Raw genomic sequence first — 2,312 nt, forward strand, 5'->3', positions numbered from 1 at the left:
GACCATTAAAAGGATTGGAAGTGGGATTGTGGGAACCCAACAACAATTTACTGTTAATCTACTGTAAAAAGAAAAAGTCATGTCTAAAGGTTTATAAAGAAAAAAGAGTGGCAGAATATTGTATACCAGGAAGCTACCCAAATTTTTTTCCCAAGTGACGAGAAACTAAAGTTATCTGTTAAAAGAAACTAAACTGGAAATGGAATTAACTGGGAAATTAAAATTAAAATTCGAACAAGGTTAGAAAGAAAGAATAAACGATTGATTTGCTGAGAGAAGGATTTACAATAAAGCTACAAATTTTTTTACCCAAAAAAAAATGTATAACAAAAATGTCTGGCCGTCTTTCTCTAGTAAAAACCGTGTGTCTATTGATTGATGGATTAAGAAGACATGTTAACGTGGAGGGTGGCGTTCATGGCGGCTTTACAGACGGGGCATGCTTGGAGTTGGTGCGACCCACTCCCGCATACGTTGCAGAGGCAAAGGTGTCTGCAAGGAAGAAGCAACACGCATGATTCCCTCTCGCCGCATCGTTTGCAATTTCTACTCTGAGACAACGCTTCTTCAGCGTGATCTTTCTCGTTGTGATTACTACTGCCACAACAGGACTGCACGTCGTCTTCAAAGGCCGCTCCGGCGGACGGCCGGTCCTCACCTCCGACGTGGGCTAGGATTTGTTCCAGATCGCTGCGGAGGGAATTGGCTGTGGCCTCGTTCGTCTGGGCCATTTCTCTCCACAGTTGGTTTTCTACGTAGAGACTCTTCACTCTTTCTTGAAGGAAAAAATTTAATTTGCCCACTCTCTGAATATGATCGTCCTTCTCCTTCAATTTCTTCGTCACCCCTTCTCCAATTGCCGCCACCAGAAATCTTGCTTGTTTCTTTTGCCTCTCTTCTAACTCCAACCGAATTCTCTTAGTCTACAAATCAACCAGAACGAAACCAAATCAGAATTTACAGATTAAACATGAAAGGAAACAACTCCGAATCAACACGACAGCCGCATGCATGCAGATATCATATAAAGGAATAGTATAAACTCACATGCTGGGAGATAATGGTGTCGATGTCCATCTGGTATTGCTGGATTTGAGGCATGATATCATCGCCGAAAAAAGAAGGGAACTGAGAGGCACCGTCGTTCTTCACGGCTACCGTGAAACGCGGTGCAGCACTGTACATTTGATTAACGGGGTCCCTGGAGCGCTTTCTTGTGGTGGAAATATTGTAGGTGAGCCCACTATCCGTATTCATGGAGGTTTTGGCCTGCGCCGAATCGCACACCGGCTGTGGATAAAAGGAATTATTGGTTGGCAATGTTGCTGAAAAAGGGATCCCGGAAAAACCCATCGGCTGCGAGTTGTACAAAGAACCAGCCATCCCCGATTGATTAACACATGGCATCACCAAACCCCTGCAAATATGAATTCTCAAACGTGAGCGTCAAGCAAAACAAACGAAGAAAACCGATTGCAAAGAGAAAGATCAGTACCTGTCTTGTACTAGCTGCGAAGGGAAAATCTTGAGATTGCTTGCTTCAACTGACATTAGGATGAACGGATAGAATATGGAAAGGGCAGGGAAATGGAGGAGAGAAAAGGGTGGAGAGGGAATAGGTTTGAAAGTAAAGGAACAGAATTATACAATAGAGAGGTGGCGATTGAGTTTATATATATATATATATATATTAAGCGTTTTAATTTAACATAAATAAATTGGGAAAGTCAAATCAATACCAAAATTCGAGAGAAAAAGAGAGAGTCTAACGCGAGAAGTTGGATATTTTGCATTGAGTTAAAGCGAAATACGGATTGGTGATTTTATAAAGTAAATTTTGGCGATTAAATTCTGGAGATAAAAATGGTGATTTAATTGACATTTGTTACGATTTTCAAGTCCTCCGGCATATAATGACACCTAAGTCAGTCTAATTAAAGCACGATTCGCGGTTTCCCATTGCGTAACGGCCTGGCTTCTACCACTAATTCGGAAAGAGTATAATTAATCTAAAAATCAAAAAACAAATAATACTATATATGTTGGTGATAAAAAATAAATAAATAAAATAATAATTAAAAAAGAAAGTAAAAGAATAATGATATCCTTAATTAATCTATTTTGGTTTTCGATGACATAATACTTATATTTTACCCTTTTTTTATGCAATTACCTTTTTTTAAAAACACTTTTGATTTGGTATGTTAAGGTAGAAGGGACTGTAATTTCTTCAACAAGCTTTTATGGTACTTTTTAAATAATTTTTTTTAATTTTCTCTTGCAATTTATTCTCTACTTTATTTTTGCCGAAT

General features: G+C 38.8%; 1 protein-coding gene across 1 annotated transcript; it reads right to left on the minus strand.

Annotated features, from left to right (window-relative positions):
- Nucleotides 1–240: 240 nt before the first annotated feature.
- Nucleotides 241–1,681, minus strand: LOC142535067 (E3 ubiquitin-protein ligase BOI-like). The gene is made up of 3 exons (XM_075641669.1): nt 1,496–1,681; nt 1,048–1,417; nt 241–923 (listed from the first exon to the last, which is right to left on the minus strand). The coding sequence occupies exons 1-3, from the start codon at nt 1,549–1,551 to the stop codon at nt 384–386; spliced, it is 966 nt and encodes a 321-aa protein (XP_075497784.1). The 5' UTR covers nt 1,552–1,681; the 3' UTR covers nt 241–383.
- Between the last annotated feature and the right edge of the window lie 631 nt (nt 1,682–2,312).

Source organism: Primulina tabacum, chromosome 2 (genome assembly GCF_025594145.1).
Source record: "Primulina tabacum isolate GXHZ01 chromosome 2, ASM2559414v2, whole genome shotgun sequence".
Taxonomy (NCBI): Eukaryota; Viridiplantae; Streptophyta; class Magnoliopsida; order Lamiales; family Gesneriaceae; genus Primulina; species Primulina tabacum.